This window comes from Coregonus clupeaformis, chromosome 34 (assembly GCF_020615455.1).
Source record: "Coregonus clupeaformis isolate EN_2021a chromosome 34, ASM2061545v1, whole genome shotgun sequence".
Lineage (NCBI taxonomy): Eukaryota > Metazoa > Chordata > Actinopteri > Salmoniformes > Salmonidae > Coregonus > Coregonus clupeaformis.
The window spans coordinates 15,356,435-15,379,471 of record NC_059225.1 but is presented as its reverse complement, the minus strand read 5'-3'; the positions used below and the strand labels follow the sequence as shown (position 1 = coordinate 15,379,471).

The window sequence follows — 23,037 nt, the reverse complement described above, 5'->3', positions numbered from 1 at the left end:
TAAGTTTAAAATTGTAATTTAGAAAATAAAGACATTTGACACGAACAAAATGAAAAAGTATTTATATAAAAAAAAATTTACCCCCAATTTCGATCTTGTCTCATCACTGCAACTCCCCAACAGGCCCGGGACAGGTGAAAGTCGAGTCATGCGTCCTCCGAAACATTACCCGCCAAACCGTGCTTCTTAACACCCGCCCGCTTAACCCGGAAGCCAGCCGCACCAATGTGTCGGAGGAAACACTGTTCAACTAACGACCGAAGTCAGCCTGCAGGCGCACGGCCTGCCACAAGGAGTCACTAGAGCGCGATGAGCCAAGTATAGCCCCCCCCGGCCAAACCCTCCCCTAACCCAGACGACGCTGGGCAAATGGTGTGTGGCCCTATGGGACTCCTGGTCACGGCCAGTTGTGACACAGCGTGGGATCGAAACCGGGTCTGTAGTGACGCCTCAAGCACTGTGATGCAGGTCCTTAGACCACTGCACCACTCGGAAGGCCAAATGTTCTATTTATTTGAGAAGAAATAGGGAAATATTTAAGAAAAGGGTGTCTTTATATTTGGCCGCAACTGTATGTCTCTTTTTTTATTAATGGGAATACTTTGGAACAGATTTACTAAATTAAACTCATTTTTACCTGAATTCCTGTTGAATTTACAGTCTCTTTGACCAAAACTAAAATATATATTTTTTACTGAAAACTTTGGGGGGCCCCCCAAAAGAAAACACTTGGCGGCCCGCGGGCCATGGCCGCCTATTGCCGACCCCTGGTCTACTTTACATGGAATGTACCTGATGTTTCAGCTCTCCTAAATAGGCTCTGTAGAGTTTATCTGAGTGGTTGACCATTTCGCTGGGATGGACCTCACCCAAAACTCCTAAGAGCTCATAGATTTTACTGAGAACTTGTTGGGAAAAAATAAGACAAATCAGAAACACAAATCAGTGTCAATAGGACTTGCAGGCAAACTAGTGTTATATTATACTGTATTATAGAGAGAGCAGAGAGTGATTCCTATGCCACTAGAAACATCGGCAAAGTCAAAGCTTGGATTTTGAAGAATTACAAGGTAGGAGAGTAAACATGGTTGAATATGTGGGGCCCCATTGAAAGAGCTATTCTGCGACACCTACTTGAAGGTGCCTGCTTTTTCACACTGTCAAAATGACCCCCATTAAGTAGGAACTGAACACTCACCTGTATCTGGGATTTTGTTCTTGTAGGAGAGCTCGACATAGAATTTGTCGAATATTTTACCAACTTTTAAGTCCTGAGCAATGCTGGAGTCCTTAGTTAAATAGAGAACCTATAAAAGTTGTAAATCGCATTATATCAAGGAGCGGCATAAATATGATTTATCATTCAAAATATTGACTCCATCTATCTCAGTGTGATAAAAGTAAATATCAATACACTTTCTTGAAATCTTCACACATCAACTGTCCAAGCAGCTTCTGCCCAGTAACTTGTTGAGTTATGTAGGAAATGGAAAACTGACATTTAGTAAAAAGATGGTCTCATTTAACCAGTTTCCAATACAATCATCATCATGCATGTTAAATGTATGTTAATCATTCACCTTGATCAGGAGATCCAATGTTAGTGCCTTGCATTTTGCAGCTTTGTCCTTTGTGTACACAACCAAGCATATGTCCTACGGCCAGAGGAAATATGGAGTTAATACTGGGGAGTCCAAGGTGTCAAATAAAAATCACTTCAAAATGTATAAATGAATAAACAAATAAATACATCAGATGTAACAGTTAATAAAATACCCTGATATCAATGGCATAAGTCTTCTCCCAACCCTTGACGTTTGTAGATATCCTCTGCAAGAACTTGTCCAGTAGACTGATGGTCTCAACTCTTGTATCCCGGAGCTGCATTTAAATATGAACCAGTCATCAAGGCAACAACAACAACATAGAACTGGACTGTCCTTCTACATTTCAATTGGGGAACTGATTTTCATTGACCTCATTCATTTGCACTAACCTCTTCACATGCCAGTGATTTTCGAAGAAAGTTGAGCAACCCATCTTCTTTTGAGAACAACAAGGATGCATGTAAAGCTTCAAGAGAAAACAAATAAATCAAATGATTGATGCCACTCACCACTTCAAAAACATAAACTGGTAATTTTAGATTTCACTAAAACACTATGTTGAATAGTCCACATCAGAATTAGAATAGCATCCTAGATCAGTGGCTTGCCCTTCTGACTCCTAGGATTCTCCAGAGCTAGGGAAGTTCTCAATTCCATACTCCTTGTGTCCTCTCTCCTCGCCGCCTCCTCAAAACCCATTGGAGGGGTAGATTAAAAAATGAGGGACTTCTGGCTTTCTCATCCAATGGGTTTTGAGAAGGAGACGAAGATAGGAGGAGAAGGCAATTGAGATCTTCCCATAGTGTGGACCAGCCTGCAATGTTGTCGACCAGAGCCTCAGATGTAGCTGGCCTAAGAGTCAAGAGCTACAAAAAAGTAAGGACCCCTATAGTCCATAGAATGAAACAACATTGAGAAACACGCTAATTTAGGGTTTTAATCACTATTACCTATATAGTTAATCCCAAATCCCATTAATACCAAATGAATGGGTACATTTGCATCATTCAAAATGGATGCAATGCGCATGCGTAACAGTGATTAGCATCCCAAATAAATGGCTCTGGCCGCTGTCTCGAACAGGTGCCCACAGTCTGTGCCTCTTGATCCGAGCCAGGGTTCCATTATTAGGGGGTATGTAGTCTGCATTACGCCAATTATGTTGCAAAACGTTTTGCAACAGAAACCGTTTACTCCAAACGAAAAACGTAAACGAAAGTTTATATTAGTGTTCCCTGTAGCTCAGTTGGTAGAGCATGGCGCTTGCAACGTCAGGGTTGTGGGTTCGTTTCCCACGGGGGGCCAGTATGAAAAATGTATGCATTCAAACTGATAAGAGCGTCTGCTAAATGACTAAAATGTAAATATTAGACAAATTCAGATTGGTCCCTCCCCGTTTCATTTGCTTCCGTTTAAGAAACATTTTGCAACAGAATTGGCTAAATGAATACCCCCCAGCATTAGCAAGCCAAGGGGTAAAGTGCAAATCTATACCTTGCTAGCTAAATTGCAATGCTATCTACATAGGTAGTTATGCTGTTTGGGTCTGACAACAATTGAAGTTAATATATTGCACACTTTATGTAGACCTATAGTGAACCTTACCCAGCTCGTTCTCGCTGTTCGTTAGCATGCATTCTTGCCCCAAGTCCCCGATAATGTCATGACATATTAGCGCTGCATCTCTTGTGTCACCATCTGAGAGAGCTGCATGAAGTTTCAGAAGATGCCCTTGAATCCCTCCAACAACCTTAACTTTGTCGTCGGACATGTTCAACTAATCTTTGCTAGCTATCCTTGGAACACGTCAACATATTTTTCTTCTGTGGGTTTTATGGCGGACTACATCAACAACATCCATACGCGCGCGACAAGAAATACATCTAAAAGTTTAGACACGCCCATCAAAAGTATATTCACGACCATGCATGATGTTCAAAAACGTTACAAACCCGGAAATCAAATGTCAACTGTTTATAATGTAGCAATCTCAATCAAACTCAAATGTATATGGCAATTGAATTTCATCCTAGCATGGATTAGCCTTTCAACGGGCAGCGATTGTGTCACAAGTCTAAGAAGTAACCTTACATTTATCGTCGTTTTCAAATGCTCAAGCAACGCTGAAAGCATCCTGAGTACCTCAATAGTCATCAATTCTAAACGCATGCAACTGTAAAGAGCGTCATCTACTGGCATGGAGTGTTGATTCTATTCCTATGGGAAAATATTGTTTATTAATTTATTTTGGAAACCAAAAACCATAATACATAAAGTTGATTGTTAGTGTGGACTCTACAGTCTGTAGAGAGAGGTAGAGAGCAATGTGTAGGTTGGCAGCAATCAGAATACTAACAAAAGAAAAACACTCTGTCCATCTTTTCATGAGGTTTAATAATGGCAGTTCAGCCAGTCACATTCATCTTCAGACTAAAACCTACTTTGTTTACACACACAAATCACTAGACTTTGTACATGTAACAACACTTACAGTAGTGAAATAGCCAAAACCAATGTAGAAAAAACGAAAGACTGAAAAATAAGACAAATAAAACAAAAAAGGACAACAATCTTCCCTCTCATCATTCTGGCAAACCAGAATTCCTCCAATCACTTACATCATCAGTTCGTGACAATCTTAATTCCAGCATTTTAAACCTTTATCTCCCACATTCATTAAGACGTTACAGGCCAATTTCCCAGACACAGATCTGGGCGGCAGGTAGCTTAGCGTTGTGCCAGTAACCGAAAGGTCGCTGGTTCTAATCCCCGAGCCAACTAGGTGAAAAATCTGTCGATGTGCCCTTGAGCAAGGCACTTAACCCTAATTGCTCCTGTAAATCGCTCTGGATAAGAGCGTCTGCTAAATTACTTAAATGTAAACGTAACAGGTCAAGACTAGTCCTGGTTTAGAAGTATGTTTCGTGTGGCTCAGTTGGTAGAGCATGGCGCTGTCAGGGTTGTGGGTTCGATTCCCATGGAAGACTGGTATGGGGGGAAAAAAGTATGAAAATATATGCACTCAATACTGTAAATCCCAGAGCGTCTGCTAAATGCCTGAAATGTAAATGTTTAATGGAGATTCTCAATTGCCTGTACTTTTTAGTACAAGACTATGCGTAATCTGTGTCTAGGAAACTGGGCCTGAAGGTCCGTTCTCACTCAGTACTCACTCTCTCATACTTCATTAGTGCTTGTCACAACAGTCTCAATCTCAGCCTAAAGGCTTTCATCTCCCACATCCATTAAGACATGACTAGGTATTTTCTCTCCTAGTACCCGCTCACTCCCTCTACTGTATCTCCCCTATGTCAGCCGCTGGCATGACAGCCCTGTTGCAATGGCAATAAAGGACAGCTGCACATCACCTTGTGCTCTGTCGGTAAGCAGCAGGGCGCCTCCCAGTCGTGACCCCAACCCTGGGTCATGGGGTCCCTTCAGGGGGTTCTTTGCTGCAGCGTTCTCCCCCACTGGCAGTGTTCTGGAACGCTGGCGTCCAGGAGAGTCTCCTCACACCTGGGCTATAGGGTCAACTCTGACCTCCTATACGTTTGGTCTTCCATCACAGTGTCGTGGCTGTTACCTCTTGTTAGAGGTGCGCACCTGGTGTCGGACCCAGCCTGTAGGAGCTACAGAACAGAATGATTATCATACATGCCTACTAATTACAGTCAGGCTGTGAAAGCAACTTAAGGAAGTGATGGAGACATAGGTTTATAGATGGGATCTTAACATGTGTAATATTGGATTAAGACACCATGTGTCCTGCATCCTGGTTAGGGGTGTATGACATTGTAACACTCACAGCGTGGATGTCCTGGTGGTCTGGGGTTGCTGGCACTGCTGCCAAAGGAGGACTGAAAGTTGTGGATGGTCTCCTGCAAAATCTGCCTCTCTCTCCCCTGCAGCAACAATTCAGGTGAATAATAATTTAATATATTTTCATTGGATGTATCAAGGTGAACCCTCTTTGGTAACTAAACACAACAAGATAGAAATCAAACAAATAGATAGGCAGGGAACACATAGAGGGGGGGGGGTAGTAAATGTTAAAAACACACCTTCCCAGCATTGAGTTCAGAAATGGCTGCCAGTATTTGTTGTCTCGGCCCATCCGACTTAATCCCCAGTTCCTTTAAATCTCCATCTGTTAGAGAAAGGAAAGCCTCCATATCCCCCTGTAGTGGATTGACTGAGTGAGTGGATGATATCAGGGTTAGGGTCAGGGTGTGTTTTTAAAGTATTCATACCAACCACAGATGCCCAAGCTCAACCTCGTCGGTGATGGTGCCACTGCTGGAGCCTCCACTGCTCTTGGAGCGTGGGTGGGAGGAAGCGGAGGACAGGGAGTCCCCCGGAGGAGGCTTGGGGGTGGGGGTTGGAGATGGGGTCAGGGATAGAGAGGTGCTCTTGGAGGTGGAAGAGTTCCCAGACTGGGGTCTCTTCTTCAGGTCAATCTTCTGCACAGAAAATAGATGTGTGTTTATCACTTCATCATGTTTTGCTAGTAATACAGACATGTTGTAAGCATGCATGAGCCTTTATAATGTCTTATAATAAGGCTGGTATATGTTATGTCTGACCCGTCTGGAGTGGACATCGTTGGCCACTAGGCTGGGGGTGCTGTGGATGTCTGGGAGGCTGATGTCAGGCACAGCAGGGGCAGGAGCAGCCACAGGCACAGGGGTGTGGCTTGGCACCTCTGCTGCCTGGGCCTTAGGATCCAGCAGGCCTGCAGCTCTCTTCCTCTGGGCAGCGATTTGAGACAGGACGCTGTCTGCACTGCCCCCTGTGGGGAAAGAGAGGAAACACAGCGCATGAGAAGCAGCAAATCAAATCAAATGTTATTGGTCACATACACTTGTTTAGCAGATGTTATTGAGGGTGTAGCAAAATGCTTGTGTTTCTAGCTCCGACAGTGCAGTAATATCTAACAAGTAATATCTAACAATTTCACAACATATACCCAATACACACAAATCTAAGTAAGGAATGAATTAAGAATATATATACATATGGACAAGCGATGTCAGAGTGGCATGGACTAAGATACAGTAGAATAGTATCGAATACAGTATATACAGATATGAGTAGTGCAAGATTTGTAAACATTATTAAAGTGGCCAGTGATTTCTAGTCTATGTCTATAGGTAGCAGCCTCTAATGTGCTAGTGATGGCTGTTTAACAGTCTGATGGCCTTGAGATAGAACCTGTTTTTCAGTCTCTCAGTCCCAGCTTTGATGCACCTGTACTGACCTCGTCTTCTGGATGATAGCGGGGTGAACAGGCAGTGGCTCGGGTGATTGATGTCCTTGATTATCTTTTTGGCCTTCCTGTGACATCGGGTGCTGTAGGTGTCCTGGAGGGCGGGTAGATTGCCCCCGGTAATGCGTTGTGCAGACAGCACCACACTCTGGAGAGCCTTGCGGTTGCGGGCGGTGCAGTTGCTATACCAGGCGGTGATACAGCCAGACAGGATGCTCTCAACTGTGCATCTGTAAAAGTTTGTGAGGGTTTTAGGTGCCAAGCCAAATTTCTTTAGCCTCCTGAGGTTAGAGAGGCTCTGTTGCGCCTTCTTCACCACACTGTCTGTGTGGGTGGTCCATTTCAGTTTGTCAGTGATGTGTACGCCAAGGAACTTGAAGCTTTCCACCTTCTCCACTGCAGTCCAGTTGATGTGGATAGGGGGGTGCTCCCTCTGCTGTTTCCTGAAGTCCACGATCAGCTCCTTTGTTTTGTTGATGTTGAGTGAGAGGTTATTTTCCTGGCACCACACTCCCAGAGCCCTCACCTCCTCCCTGTAGGCTGTCTCGTCATTGTTGGTAATCAAGCCTACTACTGTTGTGTCGTCTGCAAACTTGATGATTGAGTTGGAGGTGTGCTTGGCCATGCAGCCATGGGTGAACAGGGGGTACAGGAGTGGGCTGAGCACGCACCCTTGTGGTGCCCCAGTGTTGAGGATCAGCGAAGTGGAGGTGTTGTTTCCTACCTTCACCACCTGGGGTGGCCCGTCAGGAAGTCCAGGACCCAGTTGCACAGGGCGGGGTTCAGACCCAGGGCCTCGAGCTTAATGATGAGCTTGGAGGGTATTATGGTGTTGAATGCTGAGCTATATTCAATGAACAGCATTCTTGCATAGGTATTCCTCTTGTCCAGATGGGATAGGGCAGTGTGTAGAGTGATGGCGATTGCATCGTCTGTGGATCTATTGGGGCGGTAAGCAAATTGAAGTGGGTCTAGGGTGGCAGGTAAGGTAGAGGTGATATGATCCTTGACTAGTCTCTCAAAGCACTTCATGATGACAGAGGTGAGTGCTACGGGGCGATAGTCGTTTAGTTCAGTTACCTTTGCTTTCTTGGGTACAGGAACAATGGTGGCCATCTTGAAGCATGTGGGGACAGCATACTGGGATAGGGAGAGATTGAATATGTCCATATACGTCTCGTGTCTGTGCCGTTGAATTGCACTAGCATTAGCTGTGTCTGCCCAAATCTCATTGATGAAAAGTCTGAAAGTAGGGGATGTGTGTGTGTGTGTGTGTGTGTGTGTGTGTGTGTGTGTGTGTGTGTGTGTGTGTGTGTGTAGCCTAGCACATGTATGCATATAAAGTCTGAAAGTAGGGGATGTGTGTGTGTGTGTGTGTTTGTGTGTGTGTGTGTGTGTGTAGCCTAGCGCATGTATGCATATGTACTTGTACCCGAGCGGTTGTGTGAGTCTGGCCCGTGGCGGTTGAGCCCTGCCACACCGTTGGAGCCCCCCGAAGAGTTGGGGGAGTGGTAGTTGCCTGAGTTGGAGGGGAAGGTGGACGAGGGGCCCTTGGTGATGCTGGGGAACTTAATAAACTTGATCGACAACTCGTGACTCACGATGTCAGAGTTGCCACTGCTGTTGAAGTTGGCTTTGCAGGGCCTCTGTGGCATGGGCACAGAGGTCACTCTTGCCCTCTTTGATGACTCGAGAGCGGTCAGAGTTCCACGGCTCAAAGTCCGACGGGGGCAGGAAGGGTGGGATCACTGCCTTCAGCTTATCGTTGGGCAGACGGGTCAGGGGCGCCCCGTTTCTCAGCTGGAAGTTTAGTAGAAGTTTTAATCAATTCAATCACACCAGCATTGCAGTATACAGTATATGCAGTAGCATGCACAGTAAATAGGCTATGGTCCCCAGTCCGGACAGAGCATATCAGTGTTCAGTTTTCTCTCAATAATATCCACAATGTGTAGCAGTTTGCCACAGGACTCTACAATGTTATTCGGCCAGCTTGAAACCTTTTAATGCATGCCAAAGAGTGAAACTGAAGTTTCAATGAAATGTAGCCACAGGCTTAAGGTCAAGGAATTTTAATTCAAAACCACTTAAAATGTAAAGAATCCTACCATTGTGGTTATTAAAAAGTTATCCTTCTCCATTCCCGTCCTGCCAAGACCTATGAAACAGATACAAATTCACTTTCAAATAAATAAATAGGTAGTCTAGTACCATACTTGACATTCTCACATGTTCCTTTATCCAAGGCCCAACTGTTTCAACCACTGACCACAAAACAGTATGTTTCAACTAAATCTCTCAGGAAGAATATGGCCATTGTGAAAAATTAACCGCCCCAAAACATCAAGGAATCAAGATGGTTTCTAGGAAATGCCACTCACAGACGTTTATGCTACTACTTTTGTTCAATTGCCATTTCCCACAAACAATCCATGTACAATCAGCAGCACAGCGTCTTACAAGACTAGAGTGTTGGCATGGTGGTTCTAAACTGACTAAACTGTATTTACAAAAATGCAGCTTTCAAAACTAAAACAACTACTTTGGAAGATTGTCTGTCATTTGTCAGTCATGTGTCATTTGTTTGTCATGTGTCACCACTGTCTTTGCTCTTGGCTGTCCACGCTGTGCTGATGTCAGTACTCCCCAGTGCTGCAGAGGGCGCTCCGTTGGGGGTGGCACACTTCCTCTCAGCCTTCATGGTGGCGTCCAGAGAGGCTTCGGGGTCATCGGGGAAGGGGGCCAGGCGGTTGGAGGACAGCCAGTGCCTTAAGAGTGTGGGTCAGCTTGAGCCTCCGGAACCTGTTAGACATACTGTTCCACCACGACTGGACAGGAAGGAGACAGTAGTCATGTGTCATGTGATAATAAACAGAGAGTACACAACATGCGGCTCGCAATCTGATTAATTTGGCTCTGGTCTTAACAGTGCCTAACCTTAAGTCCTCCTCTGTCATCAGGTGGTACGGGGACGTTGTTGAGAGACTGCCTGCTCTTGGAGCCAGTGAGGGGAGTCCTGCCCCTGTGTTTTCCCTTGTCTTTGTCCACCTGCATGCAGACGGACGCCAACAGCCTCACGAGCTCAGTGTCTGTGGGGAAGCAAATGGCTGAGCGTGACTGGGGTGCATTGGGTTTACCGGGGATGTAATCATTAGTCCAAAACGTTTTGCAAAGGAAACCGTTAACTCCAAACAGATTTTTTTTTGCAATTTCTATTGGACAAATTCAGGTAAGTCCCTCACAGTACAAATGCATTATAACACTTCACACTGACTATCTACACCAGTAATACACCCAGAAGCAGCGGCAGGTTATGTCATGGTTTTACCTGGGTCATTCAGCAGCATGACCAGGTCAAAGGCCGTGTATCCATTCTTGGCTCGCAGGTTGACATCTGCATCCTGATTGAGCAGATACTTCACCACATCTTTATTCCTATAAGCACAGGTACGAAAGAAGAAAAGCTTAGATAAAAAGCCCACTTTTAAAAAGCAAAGTTCATGCAACTTGACTGTATGAGTGTTTTAGCCATTGTGTGTTTGTGAAGGTGTCTGTGTCGTACAAGAAAGTATAACCAAAATGGCTGCCACATGTCATAGGTCTTTACCCATGGTACGTGGCCTGCATGAGGCCGTCCAGACGTGTACTCCATCTTGTTTGTCCACGTCGGTGCTCTTCTCAACCAGGAGCTGCACCACTTCCAGCTGCCCGCTGACAGCTGCGATCATTAGGGGAGACGCCCCGTCTGGGTTGGTCATGTTCACCTGGGACGGGTCCTCCTCCAAGATCTCCTTCACCAGTTGGGAGTTGCCTGGGATACACAGTAACACACATACAAAACATACACACACACACGTGCAAACACATACACACACACGTGCAAACACATACACACAAGTGGAAGGGGGAGAAAGTAAGGAACTTGTCTGTCGGCCCTGCATTAAAAAACATAATTGGTTAAAGAAAACTGTGATAAATAAAAAAGTATACCAGTTTCATTTAAGGACCAAAGGATTGACAGCCGTCCCATATAGATTGCAAAATAGTTGGGAAGAGATTTCTGACGTACCGATTCCATGGCATAGTGTTTATGAACTGATACGCAAAACAACGCCGGATTCAAAACATATAATTTTTCAATTTAAATTACTATATAAAATTATTGCTACCAATAGAATGTTATTTATATGGGGGATACAATCATCCCAGCTCTGCAGATTTTCCTGCGAAGAGACAGAATCATTAGATCATTTGTTTTGGTACTGTCCATTTGTGGCTTGTTTTTGGACACAGGTCCAAGAATGGCTAAAGGATTGCAATATTTACCTGGAGCTAACCCTGCAGATAGCATTACTGGGTGATCTGAAAAGTCATAGTCAATCGATCAATAATATAATAATACTTTTAGCAAAAATGCTTACTTTCAATTTACAATCTGTAGAAAAAATGAGAATAGAAAGGTTCAGAACTTTTGTAAAACATCACAGTACAGTTGAAAAATATATGGCAAATAGAAATCCAATATGGATGGTGTTAAGAGATAGATGGGTGGTGTTGAATGGAGTTGAAGGATGGGACTAATAACATCTAACAACTAATAACAACAAGATAACTAATAATGTAAGCATTTTGTGAAAGAGCACAGTTAGAAAGATATGGCATATAGAAGCAAACCGGATGGACATCATGAAAATGATCGGAGAGGTTGAGGGTAGAGGAAGTTCAGGAGTAAAAACAAACAAAATAGAATTATTGTAAAATTGACTGTGTCCATAAAATGTATATAGTATGTATAAGCTGGAAGTAGAGGCCTAAGCATTGTTGTTCACTAGTTTACTCCAATTAGGGAAGGGGTGGTGGGGTTGGAAAGTAATAAAGGGAAATATATATTTTTTAAAGGATATGTACATGTGTATGTATGTGTATGTATGTATGTGTGTATATGTATGTATGTGTATGTATATATATATATATATGTATATGTATGTATACGTGTGTGTATATATATATATATATATATATATATATATATATATATATATGCGAGAGAAAAAAACATATGGGGGATTGGAAGTGATGCAGACAATTACATTGATGGAAGTTACAATCTATCTGCAATATTAAAGCTGGTCTACTCACAAAAAAAAAAAAAAAAAAAAAAAACATACAGTCGTGGTCAAAGGTTTTGAGAATGACACAAATACTAATTTTCACAAAGTCTGCTGCCTCAGTTTTGATGATGGCCATTTGCATATACTCCAGAATGTCATGAAGAGTGATCAGATGAATTGCAATTAATTGCAAACTCCCTCTTTACCATGAAAATGAACTTAATCCCCAAAAAACATTTCCACTGCATTTCAGCCCTGCCACAAAAGGACCAGCTGCCATCATGTCAGTGATTCTCTCGTTAACACAGGTGAGAGTGTTGACGAGGACAAGGCTGGAGATCACTCTGGCATGCTGATTGAGTTAGAATAACAGACTGGAAGCTTTAAAAGGAGGGTGGTGCTTGAAATCATTGTTCTTCCTCTGTTAACCATGGTTACCTGCAAGGAAACACGTGCCGCCATCATTGCTTTGCACAAAAAGGGCTTCACAGGCAAGGATATTGCTGCTAGTAAGATTGCACCTAAATCAACCATTTATCGGATCATCAAGAACTTCAAGGAGAGAGGTTCAATTGTTGTGAAGAAGGCGTCAGGGCGCCCAAGAAAGTCCAGCAAGCGCCAGGACCGTCTCCTAAAGTTGATTCAGCTGCGTGATCGGGGCACCACCAGTGCAGAGCTTGCTCAGGAATGGCAGCAGGCAGGTGTGAGTGCATCTGCACGCACAGTGAGGCAAATACTTTTGGAGGATGGCCTGGTGTCAAGAAGGGCAGCGAGGAAGCCACTTCTCTCTAGGAAAAACATCAGGGACTGCTGAGGACTGGGGTAAAGTCATTTTCTCTGATGAATCCCCTTTCCGATTGTTTGGGGCATCTGGAAAAAAGCTTGTCCGGAGAAGACAAGGTGAGCGCTACCATCAGTCCTGTGTCATGCCAACAGTAAAGCATCCTGAGACCATTCATGTGTGGGGTTGCTTCTCAGCCAAGGGAGTGGGCTCACTCACAATTTTGCCTAAGAACACAGCCATGAATAAAGAATGGTACCAACACATCCTCAGAGAGCAACTTCTCCCAACCATCCAGGAACAGTTTGGTGACGACCAATGCCTTTTCCAGCATGATGGAGCACCTTGCCATAAGGCAAAAGTGATAACTAAGTGGCTCAGGGAACAAAACATCGACATTTTGGGTCCATGGCCAGGAAACTCCCCAGACCTTAATCCCATTGAGAACTTGTGGTCGATCCTCAAGAGGCGGGTGGACAAACAAAAACCCACAAATTCTGACAAACTTCAAGCATTGATTATGCAAGAATGGGCTGTCATCAGTCAGGATGTGGCCCAGAAGTTAATTGACAGCATGCCAGGGCGGATTGCAGAGGTCTTGAAAAAGAAGGGTCAACACTGCAAATATTGACTCTTTGCATAAACTTAATGTAATTGTCAATAAAAGCCTTTGACACTTATGGAATGCTTGTAATTATACTTCAGTATACCATAGTAACATCTGCCAAGAATATCTCATAACACTGAAGCAGCGAACTTTGTGAAGACCAATACTTGTGTTATTCTCAAAACTTTTGACCACGACTGTACACACATAAACACACACACACAGATATGTTTATGAACACGCACACAACAACGCACACACATGCGCGCAATATATAATAATATGCCATTTAGCAGACGCTTTTATCCAAAGCGACTTACAGTCATGTGTGCATACATTTTTACATATGGGTGGTCCCGGGGATCGAATCCACTACCCTGGCGTTACAAGCGCCATGCTCTACCAATTGAGCTACAGAGGACCAGAGGATATGTTTCACATGTATGTGACCAATACAAATTGATTTGATTTGACACACAGGATTACCACAGACCACTAAATTTCAGCTACAGACAATCTTATTGAAAAAAAGGTCTCTGGTCTCCACCCAAAAGTTTAAAATGTTTTCAGCCCTTGCAGACCCCACACAATCTTCCCTCCCAGGGTTTAGCACTTACGCCAGACTGCATTGAGCAACCATGTAAGACTGCCCAGTGCACATGCCATGTTAGATTCTCATAAAATCACATAGACCCTACTTCAGGGATGTTTGAGAATCACTTCTTGGTTTACCTACATTCATGGTTGGTTTACCTATTGTACACGCATGGTACTGTTATGCCAACTCTTGCAGACATAACTCAATACGACAGCTTTTCCCTTACAATGCAATACGTCCTCTCACAAGGCAAACCTCGGTTTGTTTAATATGTGTCTGCGTCCGCTAAACTCACCTAACTTCAAGGCACTGAAGACATCTGGTCTCCTCTTCGCGTCATCTATGAGGGGGTTAAAAGGACAGAAGATGAATGTACAAAGGATTGAAAACCTGGTGAAGCAACAATCCTACATGGTCACAATGAACTACGTTACCCACCACCACCACACACTACCCCATTGCTGAACCCAGTCACATTGGGTAACAAAATAAGGCAGGGAACCCTCAGTGGAGAAATACTGGAGAGATGTACAGGCTAAAGTTAAAGAGATTCTCCGCTACGTTTGTATACTTTTTAGCCAGTAGTTCTGAAAGTAGCACTCACGAGCCAAAAGTGGTCCCCGAAATGTGCACCACGTCATCGCTCTCTCTCTCTCTCTGCTGTGTCCCCTGAGACATTGGGCCCTCCTTCAACCTCATTGGATAACGCTGGGAAAGCCTCTTGCTAGCTGTCACTCAAATATGAGGGGCTCGAAGTTGAATTGCTAGGGGGCTGGCCCACATGGGGGGAAATGTAGGGAAAATGGCGCTGCACCGATTCAAGAAAACAGTCGCCTTCATGGCTAATTGAGGTAAGACAGTCATTCTGCTCATAGATTATTCATGTATGAACTACACATTGAAACATCCAGACCCCCCTCAAAAATACTTTATTAGTCTCCAAAGTATCAGAGCATGTCTTTAACAAAGCTCAGTCCAAAACCATCAGGAGAGTGGACCACAATCACATGACTGCTAGCCAGGGAGACAGATGAGGGAACTCAAAACACACGTGACTGGTCCTAATTTTGTACTGAATTGTAGTTAAGGTTATTGTGCTTAGATGTACAGTATACCACACCAATAATGTATGTATTAAGAATGCAGGGGTGATATGGACACTACGTGAGCAGTGACTTGGCATCAATTGAACTGCAAAACAATTGGGAAAATGCATGCAGAAAATATTTTATTAAATTGTTTAGGTTAGGACCAATGACATGTATTAACCCTAAATGACTGACCGGGGGCACGCCCCCATTCTCATCGACGGGGCTGTAGTGGAACAGGTTGAGAGCTTCAAGTTCCTTGGTGTCCACATCACCAACGAACTATCATGGTCCAAACACACCAAGACAGTCGTGAAGAGGGCACGACAAAGCCTATTCCCCCTCAGGAGACTGAAAAGATTTGGCATGGGTCCTCAGATCCTCAAAAAATTCTACAGCTGCACCATTGAGAGCATCCTGACTGGTTGCATCACCGCCTGGTATGGCAACTGCTTGGCCTCCGACCGCAAGGCACTACAGAGGGTAGTGCGTACGGCCCAGTACATCACTGGGGCCAAGCTTCCTGCCATCCAGGACCTCTATACCAGGCGGTGTCAGAGGAAGGCCCTCAAAATTGTCAAAGACTCCAGCCACCCTAGTCATAGACTGTTCTCTCTGCTACCGCACGGCAAGCGGTACCGGAGTGCCAAGTCTAGGTCCAAAAGACTTCTCAACAGCTTCTACCCCCAAGCCATAAGACTCCTGAACAGCTAATCATGGCTACCCGGACTATTTGCACTGCCCCCCCACCCCATCCTTTTTACACTGCTGCTACTCTGTTAATTATTTATGCATAGTCACTTTAACTCTACCCACATGTACATATTACCTCAACTACCTCAACTACCTCAACTAGCCGGTGCCCCCGCACATTGACTCTGCAACGGTACCCCCCTGTATATATAGCCTCCCTACTGTTACTTTATTTTACTTCTGCTCTTTTTTTTCTCAACACTTTTTTTGTTGTTGTTTTATTTTTTATTTTTTTGTAAAAAATAAATGCACTGTTGGTTAAGGGCTGTAAGTAAGCATTTCACTGTAATGTCTGCACCTGTTGTATTCGGCGCATGTGACCAATAAAATTTGATTTGATTTGATTTGATTTGTTTTGAAGCCACCGCACAGCCATTTTGGTACTCCTCCATTGTAAAAAAATATTTTGGAAGGTATAGAAATGCATTTATTAATGACTATATTTGTTTTTGACATGTTTATTCTATTACAGACTCATAATGCATACTTTTAAATTATATTAAGTGAATTGAATATAAAAACATATTTCTTAAAGGATTGCATGCAGTCGAAAACGTGATTTTTCTGTGTTTTATATATATTTCCACACTATACTATAACTATACTATAATACTGTGAAATTGTGAAAATTATGATAATGCCCTTTTAGTGTAAGAGCTGTTTGAAAAGACCGCCTGAAATTTCTGCCTGTTTTGGTGGGATGGTTTTGGCCTGCCTGGTGACATCACCATTAGTTAGACCAATAAGAAATAGAGTTCCAAACCTCTCTGCCAATAACAGCTCGTTTTCAGCTGCATTGGACCTTTATTTATTTCTGGAGACTACTAATGTTACTGTCCCCACTACAACAAATAAATACATGTAATTTTGTCCTGAAATACTGTAGAATTCCATTCTTTCCCATGAAGCACTGCTACTTCCGGGGAGTGCCAATATGGCGGCCGGTGGCTCCAAAGCCTCTCATTGGCCTTTACATTGAATCAGCAATCCAGGGTTTACTGAGTCATCATGATCATTAGAATAGGTAACTGATTGAATAAATTCTTGGAAGCTTCAGCTTCAGATAGCTCACCCCTTTGCAATGTTCAGTTAGTTGCCCGTTGCTGAACACAGCCCTGCTATAATAACAATTTGTCAAAGAAATGCAGAGCTCAGATGTTTTCAAGGGTAGGTTTAAAATCCAAACACAAGAGGCACATCAAAGAGAACAGGTGTCTAAAGGGGAAACTCTGTAACGATGACTGTTTCTTTTAGACAGCCAAGGTGTGACCACTGACTGCATTTCAAGATTATTCCAGTGTTCTCCTGAATGTTTCTTCAGCAGGACACAGAACCCTGAATCAGCATCAAGCCCTGCTAACAATAACATTTCCTAAACAAATTGAAACCTAGCCTAAAGGTGTTATACAGGGGGTCTGTTCCAAGTAAGCTTAATGATAGAGCAAGCGAATGGCCATGCTGTGAGGCAGCTAGGAGCGCCGTCATGTCCTCGCCCCCGCCAAAGCAGCCGATGCGATTGTTGTTGTTGTGGGGCGGCAGGTAGCTTAGTGGTTAAGAGCATTGTGCCAGTAACCGAAAGGTCGCTGGTTCTAATCCCCGAGCCGACTAGGTGAAAAATCTGTCGATGTGCCCTTGAGCAAGGCACTTAACCCTAATTGCTCCTGTAAGTCGCTCTGGATAAGAGCGTCTGCTAAATGACAAAAATGTAAATGTAAAATGTTGTTGCCGTTGGCGATGCCCTCGGCGAGCGCCAGGTGGTCGTAGTCGTCGACGAAGGTGCCACTCTCCAGGAGGAGCTTGGCCACGTGGGTGTGGCCGCCCCTGGCCGCCACGGTCAGATCACTGGCCCCCATCCGGTTCCTGCCGTTCATCTCTGCCCCGTTCTCCAGTCGGATGTGGGCCACATTTAGATGGCCAAACCTGTTGGACAACAAGACAATGTCATGATCCTCTGTAGCTCAGTTGGTAGAGCATGGCGCTTGCAACACCAGGGTTGTGGGTTTGATTCCCAGGGCCACCCGTATGTAAAAATGTATGCACGCATGACTGTAAGTCGCTTTGGATAAAAGTGTCTGCTAAATGGCACATATTATCATGGAACTTTCCAGAGATTTCCAAAAACATTCTGTAGTAAGAGGTAGGCAATGGACAAACGATGCTCTTAATGCTTCCTGTTTTGTAGACTAGGGGAACTCTCACATGGGGTCATTGCTCACATAGTACACAGGTGAGAGCAGAGAGGCTATAAGGACACTCCTGACCTGCTCAACAACTAACCAAAATCTAAAAACGGACCCTTACCTGACTAACCAATTATGAAATTAAATATCGGTTTGCAGGTCAGTGGTGTCCATATAGCCTTTGTCGTAAAAATATTTGACTCAAAAGTATCTCTTAGAAACTGGAGCCTGTGAATCCAGAAATTAGACTTTTATTATCTAATAACAGAAGCCGAGCAGTTCCATGGAGCGGCTGTCTCTCTCTGGCTTAGAGCTCCCTTTATACACACACACATGCATAATCATGTTACATAGCATATACAGTCCCTCCCCTTAGGGCAAATTATTAACTTATTTTAGTGCCACTCTACCCTTATCTTTCAACGTCCATGTGGTTTACTCCAAAAGGCCATGGGCGCTTGTCCATATGAGGCCTGTTTCCCTAATCTCATTATATTGGTGGCAGACCCTTTCTTTTTTTGTTTTTTTTTGGGGGGATCAGCTTAATATTGCAAATAGATTGTATCTTCTATCAATGTAATTGTCTGCATCACTTCCAATCCCCCATGTTTTTTATATATATACTCCCATTTATTACTTTTCAACCCCGCCATCCTTTCCCTACTTGGAGTAAATTAGTGAACAACAATGCCTAGGCCTCTACTTCCGGTCTATACTTACTATCTACACCTTATGGACACAGTTAATTTTACAATAATTATATTATATATATATATATATATTTTTTTCTTTTTGCTCCTGAACTTCTTCTACTCTCAACCTCTCCGATCATTTTCATGATGTCCATCCGGTTTGCTTCTATATGCCAATATCTTTCTAACTGTGCTCTTTCCCAAAAGCTCCCAACATACAACCTATATACTTATTATGGACACAGTATGCTTACATTATTAGCTATCTTTGTTATTATTTGTTGTTATTTGTTATTAGTCCCATCCTTCAACTCTATTCAATACCTCCCATCTATCTCTTAACACCGTCCATATAGGATTTCTATTTGCCATACATATTTCAACCGTACTGTGATGTTTACAAAAATTCTGAACCTTTCTATTCTCATTGCTTCTACAGACCCTTTCTTAAAAACAATACACATACATACATTAATGCATGTTTACACACTGTATTGGCTATATTCCTTATTTGAGCATGCATCTGGATTACAAAATGTCAATCATGTTTACTATATTTTACCTTTGACATTTCCCAACATTTGCCTTAATGATGAGAGCAGAGAGGCTATAAGGACACTCCTGACCTGCTCAACAACTAACCAAAATCTAAAAACGGACCCTTACCTGACTAACCAATTATGAAATTAAATATCGGTTTGCAGGTCAGTGGTGTCCATATAGCCTTTTCCAGGAGAGCATATGGCTCTTACCGTTAAAGATTACCTTTATGTTTTTGGGAAACTCACCCCTGCTAGTAAGGATTGTTTTATATTGTAATATAATATTATAATTATATAATTTTAATCGGGGACACACCCATTTAACATCTGTATAAGTTATTGACCAATGAGCACATAAACTGGTAGCGACCACACCTTGTAGCCTGCATGAGAGGCGTCCAGCCATAGTTGTTACGGCTGTCCACTAATGATGGGAAGTTCGGCTCTTTTCTGAGAGCCGGCTCTTTTGACTCGGCTCCCAAAGAAGAGCCGGCTCTTTCGACTCCCGAACGGCTCTTTATTTAGGATCTTTTGTAGCCTATATTTTACCTTAACTTTGAAAAAAAATCATGGTTTATGTGTTGAAAACCCTTTTGCTTTCAGTGTTTTTATGAGAGACCTTATAATGCCTAATTCTGTGCATTTATTCTGTGACAAAACCACTCTTACATTTGTTTATTTCAATTAAACTTTTTTATTGCACAAATTAACAATAAACTTCAAACAAATCCACAGAACAGAATCAAAACCAGAACCAAACTCCAGCAAACAGCATTAGTCCTCAGGGCAGGTTGGCATTCAGGAAGATCAGATGCCTCAGCTTGGATGGGCTGATAGGCCTGATACGATTTCGCCTCTCCGTGAGTATCTGCCCTGTTTTGGAGAAGATTCTCTCAGAAGGAACTGATGTGGCAACAATACATAGTCTCCCCTCCATCACATCAGTTGCAGTAGGAGAGGTTATACTTGCACGCATGGGGATGGCAGTAGACGTTACAGCAGCTGTTGTTCTGGTATGAGACACACCAGGATCAGTAGATGGTGAGCTGGCTTGCCCTCTCTCCTCTAACTGCACTGTAGGATGGACAGTTCTTGTATGTCTATGCAGGTTTGTGGTGGAACCTGCTCTTATAGTGACCTTCGTTTTGCAGTGAAGGCACTCTGCTTTCTTGTTCCCAATATCTTTAAACTGCAGCCAGATGCTGCTTCGCTTTCTAGTGTCACTCATAGTTAAACGACACGACAATGCAAGACGCACACACGCTCCTCAGTCCGCTCTGTCTCTCTCTTCACTTGCAGTGGAGTCAAGTGGTGTGTCTGCCCCGCCCCCCTCTCTGTTTACACATCCTTAATTCTCACGTGAATGCCGCATGCTGGTCGCCATGCTGGCCAATCATAACAGACCTCTGTGAAAGTGAAACCTAAGCAGCGAATGGGCAAAAAACTGGGAGCCGGCTCTCACTCGATGCGAGCCGGCTCTTCTGATTCACTACAAAGAGCCGGCTCTCAGAGCCGATGCTTGTGCGCATGACCCATCACTACTGTCCACCGAAGCCCCCTTTCGCAGTAGAAATCGGACCAGATTCTCATGTCCACTCGCCGAGGCGAACTGCAACGCCGTGTTGCCCTGCCACCAGCGAGAGTCCGGGTGATGTCCACAACATTGCATTCTGACCCCACTTCTGACCGCAGTCTGCTTTGTCTCCCGAACTCTTTCGCCCCGGTATCATGAATCCCTCGAGCAGTTTCGTAGTCTCCTTCATCACTAGCACGAAACGTTTCCCGGAACACCTAAATTAATCTCCAAGGTTAGTTTGAGTTCCAGTTGTGGTGTTCTAAAACTTTTCTCCAATGTCTATCGGTGGCCCATCTTTCAAAAGCATGACGCACTAACAAGTGTAAAGTTCACTCGAGTAATACGCAGGTTTGGTTTGTACTATCACAAATATTATAAAAATATGTAAATAATATAGCAACCAGTGTTACTATCTATCCCGTCTCAACCTCTGGAAATCTCTTCGTTCCCTGTTGCCATTCTGCGCGTGTGCAAGATGCATAAAACATAATAGTGGTCTTTTTTCGGACCACCCAGCCTGGCAGCCAATCAGCCCAGCAAGTACAATTAAATGCTTAACTCGCAAGCTCTAACCAACATTGCAGTAATTACAATCTATCACATTAATTTGTAGTATAGCAACTTAATATTCATATTTTAATGGTCAACTTTAATATTCATTAGGCATGACATGGGATTTTGGATATACAGTGGGGAAAACAAGTATTTGATACACTGCTGATATTGCAGGTTTTCCTACTTACAAAGCATGTAGAGGTCTGTAATTTTTATCATATGTACACTTCAACTGTGAGAGACGGAATCTAAAACAAAAATCCAGAAAATCACATTGTATGATTTTTAAGTAATTAATTTGCATTTTATTGCATGACATAAGTATTTGATACATCAGAAAAGCAGAACTTAATATTTGGTACAGAAACCTTTGTTTGCAATTACAGAGATCATACGTTTCCTGTAGGTCTTGACCAGGTTTGCACACACACTGCAGCAGGGATTTTGGCCCACTCCTCCATACAGACCTTCTCCAGATCCTTCAGGTTTCGGGGGCTGTCGCTGGGCAATACGGACTTTCAGCTCCCTCCAAAGATGTTCTATTGGGTTCAAGTCTGGAGACTGGCTAGGCCACTCCAGGACCTTGAGATGCTTCTTACGGAGCCACTCCTTAGTTGCCCTGGCTGTGTGTTTCGGGTCGTTGTCATGCTGGAAGACCCAGCCACAACCCATCTTTAATGCTCTTACTGAGGGAAGGAGGTTGTTGGCCAAAATCTCGCGATACATGGCCCCATCCATCCTCCCCTCAATACGGTGCAGTCGTCCTGTCCCCTTTGCAGAAAAGCATCCCCAAAGAATGACGTTTCCACCTCCATGCTTCACTGTTGGGATGGTGTTCTTGGGGTTGTACTCATCCTTCTTCTTCCTCCAAACATGGCGAGTGGAGTTTAGACCAAAAAGCTCAATTTTTGTCTCATCAGACCACATGACCTTCTCCCATTCCTCCTCTGGATCATCCAGATGGTCATTGGCAAACTTCAGACGGGCCTGGACATGCACTGGCTTGAGCAGGGGGACCTTGCGTGCGCTGCAGGATTTATTCCATGACGGCGTAGTGTGTTATTAATGGTTTTCTTTGAGACTGTGGTCCCAGCTCTCTTCAGGTCATTGACCAGGTCCTGCCGTGTAGTTCTGGGCTGATCTCTCACCTTCCTCATGATCATTGATGCCCCACTAGGTGAGATCTTGCATGGAGCCCCAGACCGAGGGTGATTGACCGTCATCTTGAACTTCTTCCATTTTCAAATAATTGCGCCAACAGTTGTTGCCTTCTCATCAAACTGCTTGCCTATTGTCCTGTAGCCCACCCCAGCCTTGTGCAGGTCTACAATTATATCCCTGATGTCCTTACACAGCTCTCTGGTCTTGGCCATTGTGGAGAGGTTGGAGTCTGTTTGATTGAGTTTGTGGACAGGTGTCTTTTATACAGGTAACGAGTTCAAACAGGTGCAGTTAATACAGGTAATGAGTGGAGAACAGGAGGGCTTCTTAAAGAAAAACTAACAGGTCTGTGAGAGCCGGAATTCTTACTGGTTGGTAGGTGATCAAATACTTATGTCATACAATAAAATGCAAATTAATTACTTAAAAATCATACAATGTGATTTTCTGGATTTTTGTTTTAGATTCCGTCTCTCACAGTTGAAGTGTACCTATGATAAAAATTACAGACCTCTACATG

The 23,037-nt window shown here is 43.6% G+C and overlaps 1 protein-coding gene and 1 pseudogene across 1 annotated transcript in view; both read right to left on the bottom strand.

Moving 5' to 3' along the window:
* The window catches only part of prkdc (protein kinase, DNA-activated, catalytic subunit), a 50,427-nt gene extending 46,926 nt beyond the window's left edge, over positions 1-3,501 (bottom strand). The window contains exons 1-6 of the mRNA XM_041861830.2: positions 3,213-3,501; positions 1,997-2,073; positions 1,777-1,881; positions 1,581-1,655; positions 1,199-1,307; positions 793-905 (exon numbers count right to left, since the gene is read on the bottom strand). Coding sequence (XP_041717764.2) covers positions 793-905; positions 1,199-1,307; positions 1,581-1,655; positions 1,777-1,881; positions 1,997-2,073; positions 3,213-3,378 — 645 coding nt within the window. The 5' untranslated portion in view covers positions 3,379-3,501. The remainder of the gene's footprint in view (positions 1-792; positions 906-1,198; positions 1,308-1,580; positions 1,656-1,776; positions 1,882-1,996; positions 2,074-3,212) is intronic.
* Positions 3,502-4,608: 1,107 nt separating this feature from the next.
* LOC121549476 lies at positions 4,609-20,609 on the bottom strand (annotated as a pseudogene).
* Positions 20,610-23,037: the final 2,428 nt, after the last annotated feature.